The sequence below is a fragment of the Melospiza georgiana genome, chromosome Z (assembly GCF_028018845.1).
Source record: "Melospiza georgiana isolate bMelGeo1 chromosome Z, bMelGeo1.pri, whole genome shotgun sequence".
Lineage (NCBI taxonomy): Eukaryota > Metazoa > Chordata > Aves > Passeriformes > Passerellidae > Melospiza > Melospiza georgiana.
In genome coordinates this window covers 45,758,747-45,775,963 of record NC_080465.1, presented here as the reverse complement: position 1 = coordinate 45,775,963, position 17,217 = coordinate 45,758,747, and the positions used below count along the sequence as shown (strand labels likewise).

General features: G+C 39.1%; 1 protein-coding gene across 1 annotated transcript in view; it reads right to left on the bottom strand.

Annotated features, from left to right (window-relative positions):
• ADAMTS6 (ADAM metallopeptidase with thrombospondin type 1 motif 6) overlaps positions 1–11,850 on the bottom strand; it is a 142,060-nt gene extending 130,210 nt beyond the window's left edge. Inside the window, exons 1-3 of the mRNA XM_058043708.1 lie at positions 11,746–11,850; positions 10,668–11,032; positions 3,139–3,307 (exon numbers count right to left, since the gene is read on the bottom strand). Of these exons, the coding sequence (XP_057899691.1) occupies positions 3,139–3,307; positions 10,668–11,032; positions 11,746–11,842 (631 nt within the window). The 5' untranslated portion in view covers positions 11,843–11,850. The remainder of the gene's footprint in view (positions 1–3,138; positions 3,308–10,667; positions 11,033–11,745) is intronic.
• Between the last annotated feature and the right edge of the window lie 5,367 nt (positions 11,851–17,217).

The window sequence follows — 17,217 nt, the reverse complement described above, 5'->3', positions numbered from 1 at the left end:
GGAAAAATAAAGAAAAAAAACCACAGAAAAATACTACAATTGATCCCAAAATAATTATTGCAGAAATGTGGAATTCAGTTTTACACTGCAACTGAAAAGAAATCCAAACCCATGTAAACATGGAGTTCACAACTACTGTACACAAGTTTCCCTAAGTCAGTCATCTAAGACATTAGGTGGTGGTCAAGGTAGAAAGAAAGAAGCACAAATGGAAAAATATCCTAAAATGTAATAGCAAACTTATGTTAAATGCAACTATGAAAATATTTTGAAACAAAATATTATGCTGGGGTTTTTTCTAAATATTTTAGCACCATTATTTCATGGTTTTAACAAGCTTTTATTCCATATTTTAGAATATACCAACTGTAAAGTCTGACATGAGTGAAATCACTACATAAATCAAAAAAATAGGACATAGGACAACTATCCAGAAATAATCTGTCACTCTGCAGCTTTCATATGACAATTTTTGTTGTTTCTCAATCCTATACAAATACAGCGTATTGCAAGATAATACAGCGATCTCAAACCCCACTGAAGCAATTGGAATTTGGCAGTGGAAAACCTCTTACCAAGGCCTTAGTGATTTCAGCTATATTTAATAAAACATAATTAATTGGTGACAATATATCATGAAACACAAATTCAACATTTTATATTTTGAACATTTTTATGTTTAAATGCTTGAAATCTAATTTAAATTATGAAAATGTATCCTGTGCTCTCATCTGATTCTTCATGCCTCTCCAATTCTCCTCTTGTATTACCTACCACAATTCTACCATTGATTATACAGTGGCCCATTACTTACTGATCCAAATCAATTCTGATCATGCTTTCACCAAATTCTGTACTCCACCTTCTATTCTATTATTGTCATTCTTCTCAGAAAGGTCAGAAACTACACTCCCCTTGTCTCTATCAACACTTCAAAATCCTGACTATTTCCCTGATGGAGAAGAGGTACAAAATAAACTAGGTTACAGCAGGGGAAACTTGACAAACAATGAATAGTGGCACAGTTTCTCAAGCAGATTCCTCCTTGCATAGAGTGCTAGGAAAACTGTTCTGAAGGTAAAGTTAAAATCAGTCTCCAGACAAAATAAATCATATACTGCCAAAAGGTACTTACAGCTTTGTGACGTTTGCATTTTAAAAGACAAAACTGGACTATTCAAAACTTCCAAAACCAGTCAAATTCCCTAAACATCACTGAACACCTGGATTTAATCCTTGGGTGTGAAAGCTGCAAAACTGAAAATTAATATTTGACTTTATTTTTTAGCCTTTTTTTTTAGGTATTTCAGGATGCTTTGTATGCTATTTCCCTTTAAGATAAAGCTGCAACAATGGTCAGAAAATGAGTTTAAAAGGCTTTGGTACCCATGAGGGCAAAACAGAACATCGTCTGGAAAAGCAAGACCTTGTAATCTTGGCAGAGAGTGAATTTTTTGGGACATTTTAATGGAGTGGAAATAGTGTACAGAACAACAGGAAAAGGAGAAACTGAGATGAATTAGCATCATAATATTCTCAGGCTTGTAAAAACCAATACTTTAGTACTTCAATAATTAAGGACTTCAGGCTATGAAAGCTGAGGCAATCCACAGGAGCTTCCAAGAAAAAAGGTACCATCAGTTATACTAAGTAATAAATGATAAATATTATACCATGTTTTACAAAAAATGCAGGCAAGATGTATACCTCTGATCAACCTGTGATCCATGTAACAGATACGACCAGAATAACTGAACACAACCTGACAAAAGCAGCTGCCTCTGCTTCATGGCTTGCAGGAGAATGACTTCTAAGCATTACTCTAGAAGATAACACCCAACAGAAGCCAAGATCCTTTCTTTTTGTAGGGATATAATAATAGTAAAAATTACATGTCCCTACATTTCAAAACCTTCCACTTATTTCAAGCGGCTTAAGTGAGAGCTCTCCCAGTAAAATGAACACATACTAGTACCCTTATTTCACAATCAGTTAGCAGGCAGTAACATTTAAGAGATTTGTTTTGCAATACTCTAAGCATGTATATTGAATAATGCTCTCAAACTAAAACAGAAGTTACACACATGAAGTCTGACATTCCATAAACACAATTAACAGAAACTCTCAAAAAAAAGCTGTCTCCCAAGAATGGATCTTGCAGACAATCTGTACTGTAAGCTTAGACAGCTGGTGGCACTAAACATTATAAACTCCAAAAGAAGCTAAAATAAATTACATCAATGAACAATTATCTTATTTTATTTTAAGATTAGTTATTGTCAGTCTGCCCGATGCACTGAATCTCAAGGAATACAACTGCTTGATTGAACTTTTGAGAATGACTGAACTTTTAAGAATAAGTTATTACTGAAATATAAACAATTGACAAGGTTAAAACATTTTTCTAGCATGTTAAAAAATTACTTTTGTGTTTTAAAAAAAGTTGTCAGATTTACTCCATGCTGTCTTCAAGAAGTTAGTTTTCAGTTTAATCAAGGGTTATGTCAGAGTACCCAAAACCTGTATCTATAGAGGTTAAAACTACTTTACAAAGAAAATACCTCTCCATCAAAACTATATAATCCTGCCTATAAGGCACAGGTAAATCACATACTTGACTATAATGGAATAATGTCAACCAACTGGACCAAAAACAAGTACCAAAACACTATAAACCTCTGTAAACAGAAAAGATATGGACTCAGTTCCAAATGTATTGATAATCATAATGCTGACCTATTTATTGCATATCAAGTTTCTTCAAATGAGATTGAACACATACTAAACACAGAGCTGTAACATGCAGTCATTCAAGCATGCTTTCCTGCTGGGAAGTGAAGTACATTTATTCACATTTTGCGGAAGCCTGTGCTCATTTCTACCACTGTACACAATATAGGCATTAAACAAGACTTATTCCTGCTGTCTTAGTTTTTGAAATACACTATATTCTCAATCGGAATCTGAAAAAAAAAGAAAAAAAAATCAAAACTACTTTTCAACAAGACATTACATCACCCAAAATGAATATTCTCATAGCTACACTCTTCACTATGTCTTAAATGTGAAACAAGCAAGATCTTAAAATACATCTCAAATTACCATTTTTTAAAAGGAATGACACTCATTCTTGTTTACCTGAGACTCCACAGTGACTGTGATCATAGAGGTGCTGCTGGTGCATGGTAGATTTTTTGTATATAACATGAGGATGACCATTCTCATAATTATAGTTACTAGAATCTTCTGTTATATTTCTTAAAGGCTCAATAAAATATTCATCATCTTCTGTAGCAATGACTCCATGCTTAAAGAAGCAAATAAGAAAACAAAAGCTTACAATAGACAATATGGAACTACTATCACAAAATTTAGCTTTAAAAAACATTCTCTGTGGAGAAATCCACAGCTAGAAGCTAATACATAAAACAGTGCATGAGCCAGCTCTTGTCTGCTGATTTAGTATGAGCAGAGTAGGTGCCTATAAACAATACAGTGAGAAAAAATAAAACTATCATTGTCCTATTTGTGGAGAACTTTCACCTTTTTTTGGTAGATGCAGTTAAAAAAACAGGAGATAGTCTCAGAATATTACAAATAATCTCTTCACCAAGATGTTCTGAAATGACGTGATTGATATCCATTAAAAATTCAACAAACCCAAAATGGTATAAATGGCAAGCCCAATATCCCTCTGTGATGCCACACTGCTAGATGCTTAAAGCCAAATACTTCATCAAAGACAAACACGAGGAAGGATTAATTTTAGAACACATATTTCAAAGAAACCAATTTTTACTTTACATCCAGACACAACCCCAAAACTGAGCTAGTTAACAGAAATCAAATTATTTATATTAACTTAAGTTACACTGTCTACATAGCATTTATTCCATAAAAACTGTTGCCATAAATCTAGCAAACAAGAGCTATGGCAGACTGTACTAGATCTCATTCTCCATAACAAATGAACATTGTTTTTCCTCATACTGCAGTGCAGAATAGTAGATATTCTATTCTCATAACTTTCACATTTGTGAACTTAGCTTCTTCCAAACAGGAAATGGTTTATGGAAGAAAGAGGAGACTTCAGGCCAACTATGCAATTTCCTGAACCTTCAGCAATTAAAACTGAACTTTAGCAGAAAATCCAGGTTTTGGATCCTTTCAGATATAGAAATATTGGGGAATAAGCCCTGACAGACTCTACACCAATGTTCACGAAATAAAAAATTCTGATACCCATATGTAGAAAATTCTGAATGTACAGACTTTCTACACAGGGAAGAGCTACCCATCAGGCAGAAGCCTGGAAGCAGGAACTTCTACATTCATATCCTGACTTGATGAATCACAAATTTCTACCACACCTTTTATCTGTGAAACAAATACTACACATGAATCTTTTTTTAAGACCTCTATGATCAGTCTTAAGACCACTTGCTCCGTATCTGCTCTAAAAATCCTAAAGCTGTTTTCAAATATCAGAGTTTGTCTTTTTACTCTTGGTCAAAGCTCTTGTCCTGTTACTGTTTTGTACATAAAATGCCTACAGTTCTTTACTTCTGAAGCAACATATAAAACTTACAAAATAAAAAATCCTATGCAATACATCAGAAACAAGGGTTTTCCAAATAGAACTCTATTATAAATGGTGAAAATATATGTATGAACAGACTGCAGCTTTCAATTACTCCTTCCTTACATTGTGAATGCAAAAATAAGTGTTTCTCTTCAGTGGTATTTTTCATCATGAACTCAATTATTAACTCAGAAGGCAACATCAGGGTCTAAATTCACCTGGAAGATGCCAGTATCAAATTCCTCTTACAATGCCTTCTTGTAACTTGAAGTCTAGGATTTTACTAGAAAATAAATCATTTACTGGTATACTGCTGCTTAAACAGTATTGAAAATATAAAACAAATTGTAACTGGGCTTGCCAGATGTGCAGAAAGAACCTTGACAGTTTGGACTGCATCCAGTCTGCATGTCAGACATCTGGGTTCAAGTGAATCCTGAGCCATTGTAAGCTCTGGTATTATGTTCCCACAGGAAGAGAGTCCTGTGGAGCGGTTCAGACTATCAGGCTGTCTGCCTCATGCCAAGCCTGAGAAGACAGAGATACCATCCAATCAGTGGCACTGTCTCTGAGACACAGTGGGTCCTAACTTAAATTCCTCCACAGCATACATCCTTCCTGTCTGTACTCAAGTCCAACCATGTTTGCAAATCTAAGCATAAATGAGATTATTATATCAGATACTGAAACTAAGTGGCAAGACTACCTCAACAGAACTAAGTTAATTAAAATAGCATAAACTCTTAATTGCGGCACTAATTATCTACACAAATCGCATATTTGCTCCTGCAAATAACTAAAGAATATCTGCAAACTATGGTCACAGTTCCTTCAGGTACCAGCTGTGACAATGGTAATGACAGCATCACCACTTTTTCCAATGCCTAGCTGATATCTGATGTCATTTGCCCAAATGCTAGGGTGCATAAGAAAAGACATTTCAATAACACTTTGTTGAGAAAATACAAATAAATTTTAACATAGAACTACAAGGAGGAAGTGAAAACATTTGTGGTCAGTTGCTGCAGTCAGACAAGTGATTCAATTAGCACTGGAAATACAACGACCCTGCATATGCCCTTCCCAAAAGCCTGCTTAGGTAGACCATTTTAAGCCTAACAGTATTTTTGCTTGCAAACAAAATTCTTCCAGTGCTAAATTAATGCAACCAGTCTTGATGAATCACTGTGATTCAACAGTGAAATGACTGATTTTTAAGAAGCACTCTAAATACTGCAACTAAAAAGTACCTTGGTGATGGCCAGCATATCTTCTAAGTTTCAAAAATTCATTTGGCTAGAGATAGTGGCATTGTTTATGTATTCAGAAAGCCTGATTAATACATAGTGGGAAGTATACTATTATATCCAAATCAACATTCTAAATACCAGCTTTGATTTATAATCCACTATCTGAGGAAAACAAAACTTCATTTGAAAAAGGAGTTTGAAATAATGCCCATTTAAAGCATTAAATAATATGAATTAATAAAATTAATTAATTTTAATTTTCTTTTTAAGTGTTGCTATTGCATTTTAAGAGTTCATAAATTAAACTTCTGCTCCAAAGCATCAAAAATATCATTAAAACATAAGAATGATCACAAAAGGTTTTGACATAATACCATGGATATAAGAAACAAGCTGAATGCACCAAGTATGTTACTACAAGGAACATTCCCAAGATTATTATCTAAAACAGATTGTTTGAGGTCCTGTGTTATCCAATCTCACTACAGATTGCCAACTCATGCTAACATATACAAGGTCTGGTTCCAGCAGTTTGACATGCTCAGACAAATCTGTGAATCCACATGGAGTTCCCCTGAATTTGTGAAAAAGAATCTTTCTCTGTCAGGCTGTCCAGCCAGGGCCTTAACCTCCTTCAGATGGGGGACATCCCTCAGTTGCAAAAACAAACTGAATTATGGGGGACAAGTAAGCATGTGCCCCTTCCACACAGCACTATAGTTTCACAGTTTTTCCATACCTTGAATCTCTTTAGGCTTTATGTTTATCCATCTCTAATATAAAGTACTATTAATGGAAACGTCTGAAAACCAGTCAGTGTTGTTCAGTATGTCAACAGCGGCTATACTACCGAGGAAGATTGCATTAACTTACTGCGCTCTCAAAGATGGAAAAAATAATGATCTGGCCCGAGACAGCACATCATGGAATCTAACAAAAACTTAAAACCTTAAAACTAGGAGAGGGACAGTTTGTATATAATTTTCTAAATACTGATGTACTGCAAAAACATATGAGTATCAAAGATAGCCTTAAAGACCCTGATGCAGAATTATTTCACATACAGTGAAAAATATCATAGTATATGTAAACTATGATCCACAAAAGTAGATGCATTCTTTGGAGTAAAAATGGCTTTCAAATGAACTAACTCTTAAGAAAAATACTAGTAATTTATAAATATATGTATATAGGAATAAACAGAGCAAACATTAAGTCTTCCAGCAAAATAATTCCCCATTGAAAAAGTAAGCTCATGCTCTTAATCCACAGTCACCTACCTGCTTCTTCTTTATCATTTCTGTTTGGATGGAGATAACTGTGCTGTCCAGCACAAACACTGGAATGCGTGAACTTCACATACATGGAAATACTGCATGTTTTAAATTAACCATTTACTTGGGACCATAGTAGCCTCAGAATAGTTCCTACTACAGACCTTTTCAGCCCAAAATTACAAAATTTTCTACCATGCAAAAGTTGTTTGAGCACTCCGTTAAGAGCTTTGACACATGGCAGAAGACAAAGATGAGTCAATATACAAAGTCTGGGTTTTGCTTGATTCCATTACTGAAGGCTCCAGAATTCCTCTGAGATTTGCTCCTCCCAAAATCAGTCCATGGAGTCCTCCCAAACTCCATTCCCCCAAGGCGAAGTTTCTCTCTCCAGCTATTCTACCACCATTTCTTTTCCTCTTTCCTTCAGTATGAAATAGTCAGCTTAGAAAATGCCTCAGTCTGCTGCCTTGTATCCAACATCCAAACTCTCTAAAATGCTGTTCGTTGTAGGCTCTTTCATGACGCACCCAACCTACAATCCACCCACAAGTGTAGCATCCACTACAGTAAACATGAGTTGGGAAGCCAGCAAGCTTGTGGACAAGACCTTCAATTTCCTCACATGAATGCTCCCTGGATTATAGAGCTTTACTCACAACTTCAATTTATACCACATCCAGGACCCAGCAGATGGAAGCTGCTGGACTGAAACTTCAGTAAGTAGCAGGCTGTAACTCTAGGGCACTTGGTAATGAGAAATATAGAGGGAGAGGCTGAAACAAGAAACAGTGATAGGAAAATCAACTGACTGCTTGTCACTTTTATTATAATGAAACTGTGAGAAAGCCCTCCTCACATTTATCTCAAATGTAAGTGTTCTTCAAAGACATACAACATATGTTATTTAAATCATGTTCTCACAAAACCACTCTGAAACTAATAAGAATAATTCAAGACATTCACTAAGGGGAAGAGATTTAACCTATTTGTCAACAGTGAAACCTAACAGGACAACTGGAGTAAATATATTGCATACATTTTGTTTGTGAGCAACATTCGCTATTAAATACTACTTACTACCTGCAGAACAGACAAAGAGTTAAACTTACAATGACTGGCTTTAATACAGATGTTAATCAAGGACTATTAGACTATGATTGGCAGTCATTAACAGACCTGCAATCAAACTGGAAAATACAACAAATGCCTTAAGTACAATGCATTCTGAGCTATTGCTAACTCTAAAACAAGTAATATTGTCTTCAATATTCACTGCCAATTGCCTTATTAAACATGTTCTAACCAGCAGCTGTATAACAAAACATTCATTAGTAGAATCATCATTTAAAAATAACTTTGTGATGCATTTATCTGAATGGAGTGGTAACTCCCATACACTGTGCTCTGGAAGGCACTGCCAACACTGCAGAGTTTCCATACAGTAGAGCATGGTACCAAGTCAAGACTACTGCTGCACCCTCTGCTGGATTTATGTCTCTGAGATAGAGCCATGCGTCATCCTGCTGATGTTTCTGGAGCAACACAGGAGCCTCACAAGCTTGTGACCAAATCTTCCTAAGAGATGCTGTGCACACCTGATACGTGAAGTCCCGAGTAAAGAGGCATGACCATGAAGAATTTGTGTGCCCAAAGACTAGATTAAGACTGCCTTAACACCTGAAAGACACACATAAGGACTGACAACAACCACAGCCACTGATGATAATGATTTAAGCGGGAAACACTCTACACAGAAGTTAACTTACAAAGACAAAGCTAAAACATACTGACACCTAGAACCACAGGCAGCCTCACTCCAGCAAAATGGACAGCCTGAGGGCAAAGGGAAAACATGCAAAATGTCACCTCAGGGTGTTGGGCACAAAAGAAAAAAAAAACCCAAAGATTCTGCTCCCTCATGACATCTTCCCTGCTTTTCAGAAGAAAAGAAGTGCCATTAGGAGCAACAGATGGGAAAAGACGATGGGAAAATACAGGCTTTTTTGTGCTTCATCCCACCTTTATTTTCCTACCATGAAAGGAAAACAAGAGTCAGCTATGGCAAAGGCAGGAGTTCTTGGCTCACTCCCTAAGCCAAGGTAAAAGAGAAACTGAAATGGGATACCATGGCACTTATTGCAGTCTCCACGGGGACCAACCAGTCTGTGCAGCAATTAGCATAAAGAGGCTTGCAGCCTCTTTTAAAGAAATGAGTCCTGAAAGAAGGGACTTCGTCTCCATCATATTTTGAGCTGAAAAGAACTCAAGCAAAGATGGAGTATACTTAGCTTTGAAGCCTGAATGTGACCAGAACTGTGACCAGAAACAAAATGCCATTAGATGGAAACTGCAATCAAAGAGAAAATTGTACTAAATTCAGACCTTATCTGCTATAAGTCTACATCAACCAAACTGTATTACCACACTCAATGGAACATCATTTTAACTCCATTTCTTTGAAAGTGTTCACTTAGTGCTGGAAATCCCCATTAAATACTTTTCTTCAGGAACACTCTGAAATGGCATATCACAAGTAGTTGGGTGTAATGTAACCTATTTGGGTCTGGAACAGCTGGCTTTTTTTGAAAGTAACATTTCAAGAGGCATTGTTCAATAGTGCTTCCAAGGACAAATGGGAATTAGTCTAGCAAGTCTGTGTAATTTCTTTTTTGAACAGCAATTAGCTAGATCACCTATCCCTAACAAGGCCAACCAGCATTCTACCATAATAAAAACCAGAATGAGAAACTGTAATATGTATGTGTATTTTTACTACAGAAAACACTGGTTCTTGATTTAATGTTTCAGAGTCATGCCTTTCTATTTTAGTAGTTTTTACTCAATAGCCTGCTTTTTTACTTTTTTGTGTTCATTTTCTAATTTCTTTTTCCATGCATGTACTATTGTCATGTGATCACAAGATCATGAGTAAGAGAAGAGATGAGAATAAATTAGGTAAGAACTTCTAATTCTACTTCTAAATGCAAAAATTTACGATCTGTAAACAAAATCTTTCTGGTAAAATAATTATATAATTGTTTTCTAATGCTGTTACTTGCTAAAGACTTCTCACATTTTGAATTCACAGCAATGATGATGTCTACACCAAGCAATTCCTCTTCTTTTACTTACTTAGTTTTTAAACCCAAATACTCAAAGTGGGCGTTCAGTGCAATCAACATCTCCCTGCAGAAATTCAGTACCCCGGAGGATCCAGTGTTTCCTCCTCCCTGCCCCTTGAGCTTGGAAGGCTCTTATAACTGTAAAGATCTCATCATAGGCATAGTCCTGTAACCCTAGCATGGACACTATGAACACTACAGAGGTTGCCTGCTAGAAGACTGCAGAATTGAGTCTCAGTACTTAAATTAAGCCTGAGAAACTGACACCTACTTTTCCCCAGGACCTAGATCAGGTTTTAGGGGGTTTCTACACCTTCCCGTCTACTTGCTTCCCACAGGGACTCAAAAAACTGCAAGATACACCAATTTAACTCTTCTTCTGTAACTGAAAAGGGACAAGCACACTATTATACTATAACATGTAATAATGACTTACCAGACCATTGCAGTTGCTTAAGGCCACTTTAGTTGTACTGTGTTGGTCTTGCAAATATCCTGTGTAATGACAGTGGTCTAAGAAATCATGCTTCCATTGCGGTCCACCTTTCCCCCAGTACTCTACTGTAAAATGTCTGGACACCAAATCTGTGTTGAGAGTCAGGTTTAAATGAAAGTGCTTGCCATAGGCAGAAAGTTTAAAAAATAATTTAGATGCTGCCAGTTCTTGGTCATAAGGGTCTGTGCTCCTCCTCCTTCTTGAGGGTTTAGGATTTTTCACAGTAAAGCTGAGGAAGGCTCCATTTTGGTCAACCCTTATTGGGATTGTTAGTTGGTAGTGTTCAAGGTAAGACAGGAATTCCTCTTTGTAATCAATCACAAGGTAAGACAGTCCAGGGAGTGGGCATAGAAGAGAAGAAAATATAACAGGAAACAAAAAGTAGCATAAACATAGACCATTTTTGGGTAAATTTCATCACTCTCATGAGTAAAAGTCACCTTCAGGTAAGTGCAAAATGCAGCATTTTACTAAATAAAATAAAACATTATTTTCTTTCTTTGTAAGTCAAGAAAATGTGTTTGATTTCCTATTAATTTGCTTATCACTTTGGAAAGAGAAAAGCTATTTAATACCTTTTCCTCTTGACCAAAAATATGTAAATAATTTGGGCTAACTTAAGAAGGGCATATTTTTCCCAGTGCTACCATTCAAAGACAAAAGCTGTAAAATCCACTTGCAAGAATACAAACAGTAGTAATGAAAAGGATTATATTGTAAAAACAAGATTAGATTCTTACTTCCTAGTCTAAAAGCATGTTAATTTTATTATGGCAAGTCTCTCAAATATTATCAAGTACATTTTACGAGATTTCATTTGCAAGGCTTTCCTACAGCTAAAAGTAGACAGAGAGAAATTAGAACAAGGAAATTTTATCTGTATGACAATTAATCATGATAAAACTAAGAGCAGAGCCCAGAGGAGCTCATGAATTATATAAACACAGTTTAGAAAATATTACACAAATACAATGCAAAAATACAGGCTTCTTTCCAACTACAGAGATCAGACCCCTACCTTGAGAACTGTATGAAAGCCTGCTGTTACTGAGAAATTCCGATGAAACCATGACTAGGCTCAAAATCCATGTCCACGTCTTCCAAAAAATTTCCATAATTTAGAAAAAACAGAAAAGTTCTTTTCTTCTTTCTCCTTGGAGAGCTACCTGTGTGCTATAGAGTTAACTTCACTCCAGAATCGCACCATAACAGGTATATTTATTTTATGCCTCTTTCAAATTAACTATAGGATGTTCCACTTTCTGGACAGGTACTTTCTTCTATAGCTGCAGTCATTTTCTCAATTCAAAGCAAGTATTTGTAAGATTCCTTAAGATATGAGACAGATGTTAGATTGGATAGTTACTGAAATTGTTCCATTTCTTTTCCTGAAAAACAGAAGAATATGAGTCAAGGCAAATTCTTTCTATTAAAATAGATCTATGCTGCAAAATATTAGGCCATGACAGTGAATTACATAGGGCAGTATTTTGAAATAATATTCAGTATCAGTTTTACGGTCACATCCAAGGTCACAATCTTACAGAAAGAAAAAAAGAGAAAAAGAGTTACGATTAACCTTGAAAAGCAGATCCATACAGCCTATGATGCACTTATTATTCATGTTATTTTTATGAATTCTTACATCTATTTAGTGTTTCTCATAGCTCAAATATTGTGTTCAGACTTGTTCCATCTATAACCAATGCTACACACGCATTTATTTCAACTGCTAATAACACATCCCAATATACTGGTAGGTAAAGGAAGAACCTGGAAAGGAATCCAGAGTAGTTATCTGATCTTTCTGAAACATGTATTTTGTTATTACTAGGGCGAGGGTTCTGCTTATGCAGGCAGAATTCCCATTCACTTAGATAGGAATGCTGTGTGTTAGAATACTAAAGAACAAATTTCAGTATCTAAAGCTATTCATCATACACATTCTAATATTTCAAATATTTGTTGTCAGGGTTTTTTTTCATTTACAACACTATTGCAATAATAGTCTTTATTTTACTAGTGCTACAGCTCTAGGTGCAGCTGGGGATTAAATGGAAGATCCGTGCAGTCAACTAACAATCCAGTACCATGGGATACCAAACTATGTGTTGTGTCAGCTGGTACTCATCAGTCCACTTAAACACTCTCAGCACACCTGTGCACAAACTCTGCTGAAGCAGACAATGGAGAAACAGAACACCTAAGAAGGCAAACTTGTTTAAAAACCAATTTCCACAAGCATACAGAGTCACTTACACATGCACCAGATAAATCTGCCTTTCTAAAACTCTGGGAATGATTTACAACATTCGTTCAGACAGGTAATAGAGCTGGAGCTAATGGACTATTTATGAAGGTTTTATAAAGAGCTGTAACATAAAATATTAAGAAAAAATCATCACCCAAATCCTATTTACCAACACTGCAAAGAATATTTAGATAACATCTTAGCCAGTTTCAAACCCATCTAATGGGCAAATGAGGTTAATCTGACCTTTTAAAAATATTTGAAGGCAGCACGCAGGATTTATTCAGGTTTGTATAGAGACTAAAAGACACTTTGCAAATATGTTTTGTGCTTAGTAGTATTTTTTTCCCAGGGAAGCATAAAGACTTTGTGATGCCATTTACATGTGGCAAGGCCTCAAAGCACATTATTAAAAAAGTTCTCTGTTTGCATTGCTATGTAAAACCTTTATTTCTGAGCTAATATTTAGTTACATTTCTTAGAATTTTGCAAGTTTTGAAGATACATATTAACCCCATACTCTTTCAACTACATTAGTACAATAAGTAATGTGCCTTATTTCTAATCTGAGAATGTACAGTTTCAAATTCTTGTCACTGAATCTTGCTTTATCCCTATTTGCTAATGAGCTGGTTTCTTTTCCTTGTGTGCACAGTTAAAATCTGATACAAGCATCTCTGGACACTTCCTGATAAGCAGCTCAACCTATTTGGTTTATCTCATTCTGTATGATCCAGTTTCCAGATGACTGAATACTTCTGCAGTTTTTCTCTGAATCGCTTCCAGTTTGCCAGCATCCCTTTTTATCTGCAGACACTGGAACTGGGAACTGTAGTCCAGTAATGGCTTGTTACCACCATATATAGAGGTAATATTGCCTTACAGCTTCTACTTAGCCAAAATATCCTAAAAGGGAGCTCATGTTCAGACTATTAGGCTGATAAAAAAGTTATTCTAAAATAAGGATCTCCTGAAACTGCAGTACCTAAGGACCTAGATGGCTCAGAATATTGGACATAAATTAACAGTATCCATTATTTAGTATCATTATTTATTATTTACCCATCCATGGCCCACATGATGGACCATAACCATATGTTAGCCAAAGTGTCAACCAGTCACTCATGTCTAGTGTTCTTGCAGAGGTCTCTGAAGTGGTCTCCCTCATTTCAAGCTTCACACAAGACCAATCTCCTTTCATATCAAGCATTCTGAAAGTTTCAGCAGAATTTTTTACCTCTTCTTGGTAAACATTTATTGCCAGCTTGACCATGGATACAAGCAGACCATATAAAGCTATATTAATGTTTCCAATTAAAGAGTGGTAATGGGTGTGAATGATAAAGCACTCAGGTAACTTCAAGATAAAATACTCTAAGTATGATGTTTGGTAGGAACATCAAAGTCTGGACTCTATGCCCTTTTTGTTTTATCTGCACCTTCTTCGGCAGCCTATTTTCATGGCAGCCTGTAGACTGTTATTAAGATGCAAGATTTGGTCAATACTAAGCTTACAACAAGAAACTTCTAGTGTGTCATGTGGTGAACTACACATTCACCCACTGGTTAACATAGGTGTGGCTCTGTGTCCTCAAGCACCACCTAAAACCACAGATCCCATCTAACTCTAAGAGTTCTGCCAAACAGGAAAGGAATAGTACAAGATGTTTTCTGATGACAATGATGAAACAGCTGCATGGCACTGGCCTTTCTGTAAAAGTACAGATAACCAAGGCAGTCCTGTCAGTGGTGTCATGAGGTTCCCACCCAGTGACACGCAGTGAGGAGAAAAAAGGTCACAGTTATCGTGAGGTGGAAGTCCTGTGTGAGGTGGCTGAGGGAGGTGGGGGTGTTTAACCTGGAGAAAAGGTGGCTCAGGGATGACCTTATCACTCTTTACAACTGAAGGCGTAGCCAGGTGGGGGTCGGTCTCTCCTCACAAGCAACAAGTGACACGAGAAAACATAGCCTCAAGCTGCAGCAGGGGTAGTTTAGGTTGGACATAAGGAAGAGTATCTTCATGGAAAGGGTAATTAGACACTGGAACGGGGTGCTCAGAAAGGTGGTGGTCACAGTCCCTAGAGGTGTTTAAGAAAGGCCTGGATGGCACTGGTTTAGTGCCATGGTCTAGTTGACAGCATAGTGTTCGGTCATAGGTTGGACTCAATGACTTTAGAAGTCCTCTTCAACCTATATGATTCCATGATAAAGTGGACTACAAAGAGGCAACTAGCCCAACTGCTCAGAGCAGACACCACGGAAGCCTCCATCTAAACAAATGCCTTGGGCAACTAAGGCATCACTTAACCTGAAGGTAGCTCAAGATTTACGGCAGGGCAGCACGTGAGACCGACGTCCCGGGACAACCGGCACACCAGGGGCGCCCACCGCAGAACCGAGGGGTTCCGGCGCGTTCGGCGGCGGCAGCGCCGAGCTTTCCAGTTAGCAGCCGCGGCGCCAGAAAACCCACGGCACGGCACGGCACGGCACGGCACGGCACGGCACGGCGCCGCCGGACCGCAGTGCCCGCACCGCAGCTACGCCTCGGGGCGGGGTCGAGGAGAGCGACGACCGGGAAAGGGACCCGCCGGCGCGGCGGGCGGGACAGGGGGTTGTCCTCCAGGCCCCCGCCCCGGCGGCTCGGCCCCCGCCGCCTTCCCGCCCTCAGCGGCCGGGCCGGGCCGGGCCGAGCGGGCGGCGGGAGCCCGCGGTGAGGCGCGGGCAGGGGCGGCCGTGCGCCCGCCCGGCACTACGAGTGGTTGCTAAGGAAATGGGGAGGGCGGCGGGAGGGGACGGGGCGGGGGACGGGCATCAATCACACAAATTCAATTACAGGTATCGCGGCTGGCCGTGAAAAACTTCGCAGGGCTTCAAAAGCCGGGGATTAGCCGTGCCCCCGGGAGCTTCCCCGGGCGAGAGCTGCGACGCGCAGACCGCGCCGGGAAGAGCTCGGTGAAAAAGAAGGGGGGCCGGGAGTGGCGGGGAGAAGGACACGTACAAAGGGAAAAGATCGAACCCTCCTCCCCGGGAATTAACCAGAAGCCGAGGCGTGAGGAGTAAAATCACTGCTGTGCGGGTCCCCGGTACGACGGGGCCGCCACCGTATGACCCCCCCCCGCCAGCCCCCAGGCTCCCCGCCGGCCGTACTGAGGGGGCAGCTGTCACTGCACCTACCGAAAAAGCAACACCCAGCCCCCCCAAAACGAAAAGTCAACAGGCTAGGAAAATACATGGCTACACACACAGTTAAACACGTACACACATGCACATTATCTGTACACGTCTGCACACACAGAAAGTTAAAAACACTGGTACTGCGGAAAATTGGAAGTCGCCAGACACACATCCCTCAAAAAAAATTCAGAAGGAAAAAACAAAAAAAAATCCGTCCTCCCTAGAGAGGCTGAAGGGGAGAGTCTGGTTGCTGTGGTGGAGCTGATCCTAAAGTTAACTTTCAGCAGCCCATTTCCAGACAGCAGCGCTGAATCTATTTGGATAAAACGCGTGTGACCCAGACACTTGGCGTTTGGCCCAAACGCGTTGCACCGGCAGCCCAAATAAAAACAAGAGTCTGACTCTCCCTCTCTCTCCCTTCTCTCTTGTACAACAATGAAAGAAAGTAGCGAAGACAAAATCCGCACACACATCGCCGGGGAGCGAGAGCCCACTTACCTCCTCCCACCAAACAAAGTCCCTTTGAACCCTGGGCGACTGCGGAGACAGACATACACCGACAAACACGAGTCCGCGGGGTTAAGAGTCTGGCAAATCCCAAGCGGCTCGAAGTAAATCAAAACCACACGCTTCCATCTTCCTGATGAGCCCAGCGAGAGCCCGACATCCCCGCCAGCATCGCTGCGGGACGGCGGCCGCTCCGACCCTCCAAGCCCCGGTACAAAGTGTGCACTTGTCTGACCGCGGCAGCGGACACCGCCGGACACGGCACGGCCGAGAGCGGGGCGTCCTCGACTCAGCAGCAATCCGGAATAGCCCTGGGTTGTCGCTGGGGTTTGGGGGCTGCTTTGGTTTTCATCTGTTGTTTGGTTTGGTTTTGTTTTTCCTTTTCTGCTTCTACCAACGACTGAGTATTCAAAGTATAAGAAATCTTTTTAAAAGTGCACTATTCGAGATGGTACTTCATCAATCACTTCTCTTATCGGTTGAAAAATCCTCGCACCCCCTTCCCCCATCTCAAGGTTCCTCTCTGAAATTACTCAAATGCACCTCGCCTAATGCAAT